This window comes from Onychostruthus taczanowskii, unplaced genomic scaffold (assembly GCF_017590055.1).
Source record: "Onychostruthus taczanowskii isolate IOZ18803 unplaced genomic scaffold, ASM1759005v1 scaffold73, whole genome shotgun sequence".
NCBI classification, from domain to species: domain Eukaryota; kingdom Metazoa; phylum Chordata; class Aves; order Passeriformes; family Passeridae; genus Onychostruthus; species Onychostruthus taczanowskii.
The window spans coordinates 4,069,331-4,082,457 of record NW_024505118.1 but is presented as its reverse complement, the minus strand read 5'-3'; the positions used below and the strand labels follow the sequence as shown (position 1 = coordinate 4,082,457).

General features: G+C 42.4%; 1 protein-coding gene across 3 annotated transcripts in view; it reads left to right on the top strand.

Moving 5' to 3' along the window:
• Window positions 1–13,127, top strand: part of UVRAG (UV radiation resistance associated) — a 92,813-nt gene that overhangs the window by 28,996 nt on the left and 50,690 nt on the right. For all 3 annotated transcript variants that reach the window (XM_041422440.1, XM_041422439.1, XM_041422438.1), the window contains exons 7-8: window positions 10,263–10,368; window positions 12,220–12,346. In XM_041422440.1, the coding sequence (XP_041278374.1) occupies window positions 10,263–10,368; window positions 12,220–12,346 (233 nt within the window). The remainder of the gene's footprint in view (window positions 1–10,262; window positions 10,369–12,219; window positions 12,347–13,127) is intronic.

The window sequence follows — 13,127 nt, the reverse complement described above, 5'->3', positions numbered from 1 at the left end:
TCTAGCTTTTCTTTTTGCTGTCCTTTACTCAGAGAAGGGTCCCAACTCAGCTGTGACCAAAACCTCTCTAAACATTGCAGTTATGGATGTTCACGCGGTGGAATAGTCACCATCTTTTTGTAGCATGTGAATGGGTCAGGAAATTATCACTAATAAATAACCTGATACTCTTGCAGTGCTTTGCTCTAGCTTTTTCTGAGTACCTTGGCAATCACATTGCAAACTTTCGGACTTCAATGTTGCTGCTGCTGCTGCCGTCATCTTCTCCTAGTTGATGCAGAAATGCACCATCTTAAGTATGAAGAGGTTGTAGGATTCCTCTTACCTGCTCTTAAATCACCAAGTTCCTCTGCTAAAATGTCCCTTTGCTAGTGATCAGCGTCAGGGGGATTTTGTGATGGCCAGGTTTGATGTTTCTAAACAGGAAAGATTTGCACCTGGAAGACTTGGCACTTTGTTCCCAATAGGCAGCCAAGACCAGGCAGGCATCCCCCCTTGGCTTTGGACAGACAAATCCAGGTGGCCTAAGGCCAAGACAAATAAGTAGGAGCTGGAATCAGACCTCTAGAGTCCCTCTGTGTGCTTAATTAAGCAGTACTGAAATGGATGAACAGTTTTAATAAGTGTCATCCTTCTTGGCCTGTAAACTTTGTTGGTTGGAATTGTGCTGTGATGGCTTCCGAAGAAGTAGCGATGGAGATGAAAACTCGGATCTGATTTATTTTTCTATTTTAAGAGGTTCCTTAGGGATTTTTATTGGTGGCATCAGACTTTTGGACAAGTCTCTTCCCAGGCATTTTATCTCTATGGTGCTGAGCTGTATGGGAACTGAGGCTATTCAGTCATCAGAACACTAATCTTACAAGCCTGCCTTTTGCCAAAATATGTAGCAGAGAGTAGCACGGGTCATAGCAGGCTGAAACAGTCCATGAAGCATCAGAGCAGTATGTGCTTGTTAACTGCTGAGTTAGTAGTCTGCTGCTGCTCTGATCTTCAGTCTTCCTAATATGCCATATGCAATAAGCTACCCCTGCAGTGGGACATTTTTAGCTTTGATATATTGCTAGCTCTTGGTCAAATTTTGTTTCAAAGCACTTTTGAGAGGAATTACGCAAAGCTGTGCAGGGCTTAAAAAGTAGCTTTATTCTGCCTCTTTATTTTTAAGAGTGTGTTGCAGTTCGTTTTGTGGGGGGGGGCACCCCGGGATGTCCCCAGAGGGCCCCTAGGCTGTGAGTTGGCTGGCAGCAGCAGGCAGGCAAGGAGACTCCACACGGCTTCTGAGAGTGCTGATTAGATGAAGGTTTATTTGGGGTCCCAACCCCGGGAACAGCATGGTTACTGAGGGGGAAGGGGGAAGGAGGGGGAGCCTAGGGGAGGGAAGGGGCAAGAGGGGGGGAAGAGGCTGACAGAGAGGAAGGGCTAAGAGAGCGACTGATTTAACTAGCACAGCTGAAGAGGGAGGTTGAAGTGGGCGCGGAGTCAGATTTGGGCCAATGGGATGACAGATACAGGATGGTTCAGGGCAGGACCACAGGCTCAGAATATACACCATACATTTCAGAGGGCTGAGACAGAGCATACCATTTAAACAAAATGCAATACGACAGGAGTGTGTAAAAGATGGTATTAAAGCAATACTAAGAAGTTAGAACCCAGTCCTCCTCCTTTTTCTTGTTCTATAAAATGATGAAAACCAACATGTTGTAGAATTGTACAATAGTTTGGGTTCAGAGGGACCTTTAAAGATCATCCAGTTCCACCTGCCTGCCATGGCAGCAGGTTGCGGCAAGTCCCATCCAACCTGGCCTTGAACACTTCCAGAGATGGGGCACCTACTACCACCTTGAACAACCTGTGCCAGTGTTTTCACCATCCTCATTGTAGAAAATGCCTTCCTTATTTTTAATCTAAATAGCAAAGTGTCACCAAAGGAGAATCTAAGTAATTTACTGATGGATACCTGAAAGTTTTAAAGGAGGATTTTGTGAGCATCAGGACTGTTTATTCTTTTACACCTTTATCCTGGATATGACCATGAGAATGGTGCTGTGAGTTGCTTTCTCTCTCCACCCAGGCAAAGATTTTGGTGAATGCAATCATGTTTCTAAAATCCTCAGAACTATTCAACCACACCAGGGAAAGTAAAGGCAAAATTTTGACTGAGAACAAATAAAACAGATTGACGATCTTGTCGTGGGGAAAATGCTCTAATAACTTTGCTCATTAAAGCAGGACAGGAAGTGCATGGATGTCCAAGGAACTGCAGAACACTCCTGAGAGCATTATGACCATCCTTGTTAGGTGGGAGTTTTCACTACTATACCTGCAGAATTCTGCTTCCCCTTGGAAGAAGACTCAGATTTGAATTTGGGATTGGCTTCCAGGAGGAAAGTGCAGCAGTATGCAGCTTTGAAACATCAGTCACCTGAACACTGGCTAGTGTTCCACCTCCTTCCTCCATTGCACAAGCCTGTGCTCTGTTGTGACAAGCACTTTATCAGTTGTGTGGTCTTGAGTGGAAGAATGCAATAAAGTGGAGAGCACCTGGTCTATTTTTGGGTGGAGCCTGGAACACATTCAGTCTGAATTTGTGCGTCTTCCTTGTTCAGTGAATCCCAGTCTTAGGCTTGCTCACTCTCTCAGAGTGAGAATTGAAACTTCTATGAAGATTTGTTAGGAAATGCCTGTTGAATTCTACTAGTGTTACTGTCCACCTGGCTGGCGTTATCTTGACGTGTTTATGCACTTAGAAATTTGATTTGCATCTAATTTACCTTTTTTACTAAATACAGTGTCTTGAATATGCTTCTGTGTGCCCTGACAGCAAGGTTTCTGCAATCACAAACTGGGAAAGAACAAAAAGAAGCTTCCTTTGTAATTTGCCACATTTGTTTTTTGAATTAAAAGACATAACCCATAAATCCATCTATTTAACTGTATGGATCTGTGAACTGTAGTAAGAGAACTGGAGACATCTCACATTTTGTTGCTTAATTTCTCAAAAAACTGAATTTCACTTTAAGGCTCTCCTCGTCCATTCATGCCCTGTGAGTATTGAAGGTGATCTATATCCCAGCTAGCTTCCTTAAATATTCTTTAAACTGGAGGCTGGAACGTGCCCATTTGAAAGATGTGTTTTTTCCTTTTCTTCTCTGTTTCCAAATAGCTCAAAGCATTCACAGTTGCAGTCCACAAATCCACATGGACTTGATTATTTTAAAGCTTAATTTGAGTCTTAAATATGTTAGGCTTAAATGTAGACTCTCCAATGTAAACATAAGGCTTACATGTAAGTGATTTAATTTGTAGGACTCAGAACTGTTTGAAAGAATGATGGAAAGTTATCTGTGCTGCATCAGCACTGTCTTGTGTGAGTGTGAGAAATGATAATCACTTTCAAAAACTTTAAAAGGTTTATTAAAACCTTATCAAAAATGCAACAGAAGACTGAATAGAAAAAATATTGCAGCACCAGGAGCAGAGGATCTCTCCCACCATGTGCTTGCTCACACAGTGGATGTTTCACCTTTTAACCTTTTAGCCCCTCCCAAAGTTCTGTCCATCGACTCCTTCTTCACTGTCCAGTGGTGGAGTTTACTTCCTTAAATCTGGATTGGGGGTCAGGTGCTGCCATAGTAACAAGCCAACTGACCCAAATGTCTGGAACCCAGGCCACTCCCTGATAATATCACAGGGGGAGGTAAAACATAACTGTAAATCTATAAAACTTCCCTTAACATATATACGTAAGATTTGCCTTTTTCTGGTGAGAGTCAATCATCGCCTTACTCGTCTATCCCATGAGTTTCTTACAGCATTGGCTCTTGTAGAGGTTTGATGTCACAAATTAATAAGTGAGACTTGTGTTTTACTGTTTTCTTACTCCCTACTGTCTTTTCTTGCCGTACATCTGCTTTTGATAAATTGTAGGTATAGGTATCTTAAGAAATTGGAAAGGGAGTATATGATTATAAATTTTCTTGTGGGAAAGCAGATGTAGCAAATGATGGTTTAAGAGGTTATGAAAAAAATCTCACAGCTGGCTGGCACTCTCCAGAATCTGAATTTGTGGACTGATAGAAAGTAGTGTGCATTCTGGTTTCTGAATTTAATAGGAAAGTCTTTAATTTTTTTCCTTTGATAATAGATTTGGGTACTTTATTTCCAGGATCCTACATGTCACTTCTTGCCAGAAGTGTTCCATTCTATTTTCTAAATCCCATGTAGTAATTCTCAGTTTAAATTTAGTCTTGCTGTAAACTAAGGTTGTTCTGGCAAATATGACCAGAGGCATTTATTTCTCTCATGAGGAGGAGCCGTAGTGTGTGACTACTATAATTGATTGAGGTATTTATAGCTTAAAGTTCTATACATGAAAAATCCAGATGGGTCTAATAGAAAATAGATATTGGGAGTGGATGATAGAACTGCAAAATCATGTATCAGTTGTCTGATAAAGCTGAGACTCTTTCATTAATGTAAATACAAGCATATGTTACCTTAATGTTGGGGGTTATGATTTTTCCTTTTGTTTCTTTCTCTCGCGGTATTTCGTCCCATTTCTTGCTAAGAGACAATAATGACCAGTACTTAAAAGAGACAAAAGATGTAGCCAGGGGGAGGAGTGCAGCTGGCTGCAGTGTCCTAGCTGAGGGGCATTCTCTTGGGAAGGGCAGAGACACCGCCAGATGACACCGCAGAGACAAGTCCAGGCACGTTGGAGCTCCGGTGCTTGCGGGATGGAGCTTCCTGTCGCAGAGGGTCCGCTCCCCAGGTTTCCCTGTGTGGAGAAGCTTTAAGGCGGTGGTGAAGGAAGGAGTCGGTTCTGATGGAGGGGTTTAATCCAGAGGTTTTATTCTGGGCTGCAGGCCCCTGAATCTAGTAACAGCTCCAACAGAATGGGTGGGTGAGGGGCTGGGCTCAGCTCCTCTTGTGCTCTCGCTCTCAGCATTGGAGAAGGGACAGCTGGTCTGAAGTCCTGCCGAAGGATTTGCCACCACTGCGGAGCCTTTGTCATCTCACTGCGCCTTCTACCAAGGGTGAGCCTTTGCTCATTAGAGCAGCCCTTTAACTGGGACCTTAGTAACACCTGAAATAAACTGGCAGGAGATTTTTCTCCTTTTTAATGCCTTTATTAAAAAGAATCAGCTCAGGTGGGGAGAAATCGACAGGTTGCGCCCACACCGCCGTTGCTCCCAGGAGTGGCACGGAGGAGGAGGATGATGATGCAGCTTTGTCCGCTGGTCTGCAGGCAGAGCTGGGGATTCCATCCTCACGAGAGATTAGCAAATTCTGCTTTTTTGGTCTAACACCTTTTTTGGTCTAACACCTTGTCTCTTTAGTCAACATCCTTTCAGGTTAGGGTGAGAAGCAAAAAGGATCCAAGCAGGCACTGGACTACGTTCCCATCCTTAGACATCACCTAGGTCCCTAGTTCTATGTTGGCTCGTTGTTTTTAGGGGTTTTCCTGAAAAACTGAAAAATTTGGTGCAATGCATTTCTCATCTGCATACTAGCTCTGATGCCACTCCCATTCTCCAGGTACCTGCAGGGTCCCAGTGTCACTCCCTGGCAAGCTTCAGGGGAACAATGGTTAATTACCAACCATTAAGAGGTAATTGAAGAAGAACTCTTAACAGTGAAGCTAACTTAACAGCAACTGGTCCAACTTGTTTTAACTCTGCAACCTTAAAAAAAATAGATAACTTCTTATTCATAACAACACTTGATCTGACTGGAAGGGACCCTCATCATCTATTGGGGTGCCTCAGGGGAAAATCCGGGAGCCTGTCCCCCTCCTCACTCCTGGAGGGCATGTGTCCTTGGCTGTGCTGCAGTCCGGCCCCACTTGGTTCTGCCGCTGCCTCAGGCTTTATTGCTACACTCTGACTCAGCATCCCGAGTCCACCCGACACCTGCGGCTCCTGCTAAGGCTGTGGGGTTTTCTGTTACATATGGTTAGCCTCCCCCGGGTGAAGTGGCGGGGTGTGTGTGCCTGCCTCTGCCATCTGAGCTGCTGCTCTGAGGTTCCTATTTTTGCTGTGGCCTATTTTTGCCACCCAGCCCGCCCACCATTACCATTGGAGGTAGATGCAGCTGACCTCGCGCCACAGCGCCCCCTGGAGCTGCGGGGAATCACCGCACTTGCCCTGCCTGGCTGGGAGCCACCAGCGCCCCTGCTGGCTGTGAGCGGAACTGCAGCGAAGGGGAAGCTCTGGACGGCTGAGAGAGGGGGGTTTTTACTATTGGGCTTCTTTTTGTTCTTGCGGCCATTGTTGTTCTTTGTTTGTCTTGTTGTACAAAGAAGTACTAGTAAAGCCCTGTTATTACTTTTCCCATATCTTTGCCTGAAAGCCCCTTAATTTCCAGGTTATAATAATTTGGAGGGAAGGAGGTAATTTTTCCATTTCAAGGGAAGTTCTGCCTTCCTTGACAGATCCCTGTCTTTCAAACCAAGACGCTTAATAGGCACAACTCTCACTACACTGCAGCTTTCAGTTTTTTAGAGATTGCAGCCAGGAATGAACTTGCTATGCTAACTAGTAAATCACTGGACTAATTAATGACCAAGAGAGACTAGGATACTGCAGCATATTGAAAAGGAAAGTGCTCCAGCTGAACGTTTAGACTTACTGCAGGCTTAAAGAAAGAGAATGTGTTGTTACAGCACATTCTGAAGTTGCAAAGTCAAGTTATGTTGGACCACTGCACTGTTCAGTCCTGGGAAGTACGGAAAACTGATTGATCTTGCAAACAAGACAAGAACATTATGACAAATCATCTAATGATGAAAGAAGTCCGAAACATGCTAACTGTTTTTTCCTCTTGTCCCTATTCAACCCGGTAACCAAATTGGATTGATTGGTGGAACACTAGAATGGTTTCAGATCTTACAGCCAAGGTAGAAAGTGGGTTTTGGGCTTTTTTTGGGGGGGAGGGAAGGGGGCAGTAGTTGTTGGGGAAAGCAATTAGATGTAAGACTTGAAAAGCCTTGAGAAAATAACCCAAATAGCCTGTATTTCAGGAACTTGGGATGTAGAAAGTATAGAGGAGAGATATTGAAATTTTATGTGCTGGTCCTTTGTAGACCAAGTAGTGATTTAGCTTGTGTTAGTCTTAGCTTACAATACATGGATTGCAATTTTAATATATCCAACTGTTTTCTAAACTGTCAAAGGGAAAGTGTTTCAGATCTTCTTAATCTCCCACATCTCAGAAAGCTGGTGCTACAGGAATGGAAGTAGAACAGCAGCCTTGTGGAACTCCACTTTCAATCAGTCAGGATGCTCAAGACTTTAATGTCTGCTTTGCTTTCCCATTCTTTCCCAGGCGTCAGCATGGAACTGGCCTGATGTTGGACAATTGCAGAGCTGCTCTCAGGGCCCCAAGCAACAGCAGTAAATCTGTCAGTCATCATGTTCTAGTTGCTCTGCTTCTGGCTGACAGTGGCTGTGAGCTGCTGCACACACTGAGTGACAACACTGTTGGCTAAACTATCCCTTTAAAAAGGCTGGAGTTTCTGCTGTAACTGGCTTGGCTTTCCCAAGTGCTGGAGAAAATTTGGTAGCAGGCCAGTGGCCTCTTCAAGTCCTCAATTAGCTTTTAAAGTGCTATGGAAGTGCTATTTTTAATAAAGTACTTTAAAAAATGAAGTCTTGGGCAATGTAGGAAGAATCCCACGTTGGCTGATGGCATGTAGGTGATGTAATCAGTTGGCTTACTGTTGACTGTTATTAAACCAAGCAGGATTGTACTCAGAGGACAGCTTGTGCTGACTAAGCTGTAGCATTGGACCTGCATTTAGCCTAGAAATGGAAACAAGATGTGGTCAGTCAGGGTTGAAGTTTCTCTTTGTTTATTCTGTATATGTTTTAATCCAGATTTATGGCCTCAGCTTGCTGATATCCATTGTGCAATCATAATTGCTTCCACCAAAGTCTGCTTGTGCTGAAGGGATTCACAAAATTTCCATGTTGGCATTCTTAATAGCTTAGTTTGTATTCCCCTTGTTGGATGACCAAAGATTTCCACAAGGGTGCTTTTTTTTTGGCTGAGAAAAAAAAATTCTGTTGATGGTTGCTGCTTTTGTGACAGGAAGTCCCTAAAATTTTAATCTTGTAAGATTTAACTTTGGATGTGTCCGTGCTACCATTTTAAAGTTCTCAGAACAACTGGGATTGAGTTAACCCATATCGGTAGTTTTTCTGTCTTGCAGTGTAAATGGCCCTATTTGGCATCAAGGCAGCAAAGTTTAATTGTGCAAGGAATGAGTGGATGATGCTTGGCTTAAAAATAAATAAGTTTCTTACTAAAACCAGATTTTATTGCTGAATTATTTTGTATAGCTGTTTTTATATGTCAGAATTTTATATTTAGATACTGACTCACCCAATTGAACAAGTATGTGACTATATGTCTTGTTTCGAGAAGTCAGTCTCTGTAGATGTTTGTTCCTTATCCTTTGAGCATGCATAGGAGAACTTGGTTGCTACACAACTTGTAGGTTGTTAATGAGTGTTGATCAAATCACTGTGAGGAACTCACATGGCAAATGACCTTTCTAATAATTTCTTCATTATGTAGGTACTCTTTCAGTGAGTAGAACACATTCCAGGAGGTTTTCCTGCCTAAATGGAGTGTTGTGAAAACTTGTGAGACTGTCTCGTGATCACCTAAGGGACTAAATCAAGAATGCTCTTCCAGTGTTAAACTACATAAAGAGGAAGAGGAAATGTCAGTAATTTATTACTCTTTACCAAAAAGTTTTATCTTGGATAAGGCTTTCTAATATGTAGAAGGAAAACATTCCAGATTTCTCTTTTTGGAAGAAGACAAGTTGGAAAGTGTGAAAGTGGATGACATGGCAGCAGAGCTCTGAGTGATGTTCAAGGATGGTCAGCAAACCTTGGCTTTGACCTGTGTAACCACATGTTCCATAGCCAACAGTCTCAGGTTGCATTCACAAAGGTGGGAGGTGTAAGAAGTAGTTCCCAGTAGGATCAGGGTTTCCAGGAGGTCTCAGTTCTTCATTAGGTATGTTTACACCAAGCCCTTGGGTGATGTAGGACTGTTGGTCTCAGCAGTCTTGGCCTCCTCCCACCCCCTCAGCAGCCAGCAGAGCAGTGTTTCTTCATATGGGATGGCCCCTGACCAGCTCTGCAGCTGCTGGTGCTATGAGCAGTTCGAGAAACCAAAGAAATTACTTAGACTTTTGCTTTAAATTACGCTATTGCTGGTGTTTAGGAGGAGCAACAGTGTGAAGGAACTAAAGGCATCTGGCGACTTAAGTATATTAATTTAGAACTGTAAAAGTTCTAAATCACAAGACCTTGTTTATTGATATTATTAGCACTGTTTGTTTCCACATAGAACTCCTCTTTTTGTAATAAATACAATAATTTCTATTCTGTGTTAATTTTAATAAAGATGTTAATGTCTCTCTTAGACATGTTTTTGCCATCTTTTTCCTCTGCCTGTTTTTGTTCCAATAAATATGGCAAATAATTGGTTTTCTTTCTTCATCCTGAAGCCAGGGCTAACAATCAGTAATGCATAATCATAATCTTTTAATGTTTTCAAATGTGATTCAATTAAGAAACCTATGTTTTTGCTACAGAAGGACCCATAGCATAGTGGGAGATACTGAAGAATGTTTCAAGTTCTTGTCTGGGTAGCTGTGTATTAGCTGAAGGATACTTGTACTTTTTCTAAAGCTGGCCTGTGTTAACCATCCTTGTGTGTATCTATTTTCACGTTAATGGTGATTTAGCTTAAGTGAGGTACCTGTAATTACCTGCTCTCTCACCTGCAGCCTGGTCAGTATCTGTTGAATTCAAAAACTGAAGAGGAGATTTTGATACTTGGTTGAATTTAAAGACTTGGCAGTTTTCTTCATAAACTATGCAAGTTATCACAGAATGGTTTGGGGTTGTGGGACCTTAAAGCTCATCCAGTTCCAACCCCCTGTCATGGGCAGGGGCACCTTGCTCTAGACCAGGTTGCTCCAAAGCCCATCCAGCCTGGCCTTGAGCACTACCAAGGATGGGGCAGCCACAGCTTCTCTGGGCAACCTGTGCCAGGGCCTCACCACGCACAGGGAGCAATTTCTGCTCAATGCCCCATCTAACTCTGCCTTCCTTATGCTTCCTCATTTGGTATTTTGAAATGGAAGCTGACAGTCTGAGTTCGCATTCCTGTTGCTGGTTTTGAGGTGTTTGCACATGTGGGGAACCTTTATCACAGCTGTAACTTTCTCCTTGCAGGCTCCACAGAGCTCAGTGTGCAATTAAACAGACTCAGGTAACTGTTCAGAAAATAGGAAGGGAGATTGAAGAAAAGCTGAGATGTACATCTACAAGGAATGAACTGGTATGTTTGATTTATTAAAACCTTATTTTGTGGGCTTGCTGAAGCATTTGACTGATGTCTTGACTGTAAGCTTTTTTTTTTTTAATTAACACTTGAACTTGGAGTCTTTCTTTACACCTGTCATTTTAAATGGGAACTCATCTGAGAGCTGTGTAATATCATCAGTTTGAGTTGTGTGAGTTACTCCATGGATTGATAAATCGGTTATCCTATTTTTACCTGTATTTTGTATAATCATGCTGTCAAAGCATAAACATTGCACAGTGTATGAAAGAGGTCTTTCAGGAAAAACAAACTTCTAATGATTTATATGAAACTTGACAGGAACCTGTGGCGGATTTAGAGTGAGGTGAGTCTATTGGCTGTATCTTCTTGCACCCTGACTCTCTTTGGATGAACAGAATTCATACAAATGCTGTCATTCAAGTGGCATATTCATTTTAAACAGAAATTTTACTAGATCTTACAATGGCTTTTGACATTTGGTTTTGCCTGCTCTCCTCCCCTCCCCTCCCCAGAGAAGTCTGTTGACTTTAGTTTCTGCTTTCTGCCCAGAAAAGCTGATCTTGATTCAAAGATGAGTTGACAGAATAGGAGTGGTTTGTGGTGACTTCATTATGTTGGTACTCGGTGGTATGTGTCCAGTGCCTTGTAAAGGACACATTTGCAGTATGAAGTTAATTTATTGCTGTAAAGCAGATTCTGAATTGAGAGTACTCAGCTAAGTTCCAAAAGTGTCAAACTGGTTCAAGGATTTGACAAAATGGGAAAAATGGGAGTTTTTTTACCCTCAGTAAATACAGGGGTTATGTTGTAGATGAAGAGGTGAAGAAGTCACCTTCCATACGGGCCAATATAAAATCTCTTGTGAGTCATTCCAGCCAGAGCTTCTTTGCCTTCTGGTATCTTGACTGTTTAACCATTACCTTTTCAGTTATGGATATGCTCGTTCCTCCTTGGAAAGGCCTTTAATTTTTAATATCTGAGAGCAAAACTATATCATACAATACTAGTATGTTTTTGGTTGGAAGGGACCTTAAAGCTCATCCAGTTCCAAACCCCTGCTATGAGCATGCATACCTTCCATTAGACTAGGCTGTTCCAAGCCCTGTCCAACCTGTCCTTGACCACTTCCAGGCGTGGGGCAGCCACAGTTTCTGTGGGCAACCTGTGCCAGGGCCTCCTCACCCCCACAGCCAAGAATTTAGTTCCCAACATCCCATCTAACACTACTCTCTGGCAATGGGAAGCCATTTCCCCTTGTCCTGTCATTTCAGGCCCTGTCCAAACTCTCTGGTTCTCTTGGACAACTGGAGCTCTAAGGTCTCCCTGGAGCCTTTTCTCCAGGCTGACCACTCTCTCAGCTTTTTCTTTGTATCCTTTTATTCTCATCATCCTGAAGCTGGAAATTGAATCTGACAGTGCAGCTTGAATATCTCCAGCCTTTTTCCAGGTCCTGCCTTCACTTTGTATAGACTTCTTACTGCTCACCGTCCCTCTTGCTGGTGAGCCCTTTGCCAGGGAATGAATGCTCATCCTGCTGCTAGTGCTGTGCTGTCAGTTTTTATGTCCTGGTGAAGCACTATTCTTAATTTTCGGTCTGGGCTCAATAGAGATGCATTCCACAGGAGGATCAAGCACTGTGACACACAGCTGCGTTTCTTTCCTTCCAAAGCAGCAAAATTGTTAGTCTTTGGAATCTGTTGCCTGTGGTAACCTATGAACTCCATTCTTAGGCAGGTGCTAGTCTTGTCCTGTTTTTTCATTCTCTCCTACCACCTCTTTATGAAACTGCTTCTGTGCAGAGAAGCTTTTTTTTTTTTTTTTTTAATCTGTATTTACTTCCCTTAGAAAAAGGAGAGTGAATGTTTACAGTTGAAGATCCTGGTGCTGCGTAATGAACTGGAGCGACAGAAGAAGGCCCTTGGTCAAGAAGTAGCCTTGTTGCATAAGCAAAAAAGTACTTTGCTTGACAGAGGTAAGTGTAGAAACCTTAGCCTAGTTTATGACCAGAATGAAAGTGCTGGTTTCTTCTCTGTTTTCATTGTCTGCTGTAATGTGCTGCTGTGTTTTTTCTTTACCTGAAATTTGCAGCCACGTGTAATTTCTTCACTCTATATTATACTGAGTTTTAGACAGCAGTTTCTGGTATCTTGTCTTTAAATAACTTCTTACTCTGACACCTCTCCAAAGCAATCTTAAATCTGTGTTTAACTGACATTTTATGAGAACATCAGAAGAACTGCAGTATAGTACAGTGAACATTGCCATCATAAAGGGACTTCATGTCACAAGGGAAGTTGCTGTACCTGTGATTTGGATTCAGTTTTAAGTATTAGAAGACAAATATCCGTCTTAATCTTTTAATATGTAAGTGACAGATGAAATACTCGGTCATCTTGGTATCATCCTTTACAAAGAGGATATCATCGGGGCCAAGTCTCCTATAGTGAAATGCTGTATCACTGCCTCTTTGGAGCTCACCAAGACCAAACTATACACATACTTGATTTTGTTGCAGGATTTTTTGTTTTCATTGCTTAGTTGAGTCTAAAGTAATTAGTTACTACTAAAAAGGATGGTTTTTACCATGTACTTTATTCTGGCTGTGCAAGTGTTGGGATCCCGTAATTGGATGACTGCACTGTGTGGTTGTGAGAGGAATAGGTATTAAAGGAAGATGAAATCTGATGGGTTGTATTTGGCTGGTGAATGATGTGTAGTGCATGAAGACAGGTGTTCCTCCTGTGCTGTCTGAC